Below are 2,406 nucleotides of genomic sequence, written 5' to 3'. Positions count from 1 at the left end.
TCACAGATAAAAATATTATCAGTACTCTGATATAAGCCACTACTATTTCTACATAGAAAACAGTGGCAGATCTCTCCCGTAACAGAAAAAAAAGCAGGGAGGCCTTGGAGCAGCACAGAAAAGATTCTCAGGTTGGAAACACTTCAAATGTATTATCTTCCTATTGTTGTAGGGGTTGGCTGTGCTGGTGCAAGTCAGACTCTCACTAAATGAAATTTTAATTGCTTTAATGAAATATAAGTTCCTTTCATAAAGAGCAGAGCTCTCCTCTCTCCCACACCAATATTTCTTTAGGAAGATGATGGCAGCTAGCCATTGATCCCAAATTGTAGCCAAAGAAATGACTGAGTGACCTGGGAGTCTCCTACAGGGCAGTCCATAAACCTGCAAGTTCTCTCCCTGCCACCTTCTAAAATGAAATTGAATGTTATGTTCACGTTTGATATTGGAATGGAGTGTAGCGAAACTTATACTTAGCAACATTCTTTGTACTATTATCTGCACAGTAAAGGTGGAGGCAGAGTTGTATGCTTACAGCCATGCAAAAGGCCTATGGCAGATCAAGAGAAGGAACTAGGTCTCCCAAGCCCTGCGTGAGTAGCCCAGTGACTGCAGTGCTCTCTTTCCTCTCACTGTTGCAGCGGTCTGCAAAAAGCAGAGCGAGCCAAAGTCCTAGGGAACATACCACTTTTTCTGACAAAGCTTCATAGAGGTCAAACTCTTTTTTTCTTCTCCAAAAGAGTAGAAATGAAAATGGGAGAGGAAGTCTTCCAGTAGAGCAGCTCCCAGTTCTGTTTGCTTTGTATTTGTTACAGTTTGGGGTAGTGCTTTGGCACTCTTTTTCCTTGTTCCCTGGAAAGGGGAAAAATTATTGAAAAAAGCTCTTGAATAGTCTCAACTCTCTTGAATAGTCCATAAAATGTGATTTATGGTGGAGCTCTAAAATTGATGTTTAAATTTACTTTCTTGCTTTATTTTCCACAGGTCTTTGCCCTCACCATGTCAAGGAGTGTTAATGATGTGTTCCCTCTCCATTGCATTCCTCACCTGTCATCTTGCTAGGATCTAACTACAGAATGAACATAGCAGCTGTGTTTAATGCCCTGCTCATGTCTGTCCTTGCTGCTGTACTGTGGAAATACATAAAACTGCGAGAGCATGTCTTCGTGGTCGAAGAGGAGTTGGTCCTCATGCGTCAGTCTCAAGAACTCTCTCAGGTTCAGATTGACTACCATGCAGCTCTCCAGGCACTGGTGGAGAACGGTACCAGGATGGTGTGCACTGGCAGGATGCACACCGACCGTATCTGCCGCTTTGAGTCCCTCTGCTACTCCACTGAGGCTGAGGAGTTTGTCTACTTTCACAGCAATGCATCGGTCATGCTGCCCAACCTAGGCTCCCGGAGATTCCAGCCAGCTCTGCTCGACCTCTCCTCGGTGGAAGATCATAACACCCAGTACTTCAACTTTGTGGAGCTGCCAGCTGCTGTGCTGAAATTTATGCCAAAGCCAGTCTTCGTGCCTGATGTGGCACTGATTGCTAACAGGTTCAACCCAGACAACCTGATGCATGTCTTTCATGATGACCTTCTCCCCATTTATTACACCATGCAGCAGTTCTCTGATTTAGGTCTGGAGGCACGACTCTTCTTCATGGAAGGGTGGAGTGAAGGTGCTCACTTTGACCTCTACAAGTTACTGAGTAACAAGCAACCACTCCTCAGGGAGCAGCTTAAAACCCTGGGCAGGCTCCTCTGCTTTACCAAATCATATGTGGGACTGTCCAAAATCACCACCTGGTACCAGTATGGATTTGTCCAACCACAAGGGCCAAAGGCTAACATCTTAGTTTCTGGTAACGAGATCAGGCAGTTCACCAAATTCATGATGTGGAAGCTGAATATTAGCTTGGAGGAGAGCTCCAGTGAGGAGTACATTGTAGTGTTCAGTCGAACAATCAACAGACTCATCCTAAATGAGGCAGAACTAATCCTGGCTCTCGCTCAGGAGTTTCAGATGAAAACCATTACTGTCTCTCTGGAGGAGCATTCATTTTCTGATATCGTCCGGTTGATCAGCAATGCATCCATGCTGGTCAGCATGCATGGGGCTCAATTAGTCATGTCACTCTTCCTGCCGAGAGGTGCCACTGTGGTGGAGCTCTTTCCTTATGCTATCAACCCTGAACACTATACCCCTTACAAAACCCTGACAACTCTGCCTGGAATGGACCTGCAATACATACCCTGGCAGAACACCGACAGGGAATACACCGTTACTTATCCAGACAGACCTTGGGATCAGGGTGGGATTGCTCATCTGGACAAAGCCGAGCAAGAGCGCATCATTAAGAGCACAGAGGTGCCACAGCACCTTTGCTGCCGCAACCCTGAGTGGCTGGTTAGTT

General features: G+C 45.8%; 1 protein-coding gene across 1 annotated transcript in view; it reads left to right on the top strand.

Moving 5' to 3' along the window:
- Positions 1 to 987: 987 nt before the first annotated feature.
- Positions 988 to 2,406, top strand: part of POMGNT2 (protein O-linked mannose N-acetylglucosaminyltransferase 2 (beta 1,4-)) — a 1,924-nt gene continuing 505 nt past the window's right edge. The window contains exon 1 of the mRNA XM_010137842.1: positions 988 to 2,399. Coding sequence (XP_010136144.1) covers positions 1,077 to 2,399 — 1,323 coding nt within the window. The 5' untranslated portion in view covers positions 988 to 1,076. The remainder of the gene's footprint in view (positions 2,400 to 2,406) is intronic.

Source organism: Buceros rhinoceros, unplaced genomic scaffold (assembly GCF_000710305.1).
Source record: "Buceros rhinoceros silvestris isolate BGI_N320 unplaced genomic scaffold, ASM71030v1 scaffold44976, whole genome shotgun sequence".
In the NCBI taxonomy this organism is placed as follows: domain Eukaryota; kingdom Metazoa; phylum Chordata; class Aves; order Bucerotiformes; family Bucerotidae; genus Buceros; species Buceros rhinoceros.
The sequence above is the reverse complement of the archived record's forward strand: the minus strand, read 5'-3'. Positions and strand labels throughout refer to the sequence as shown.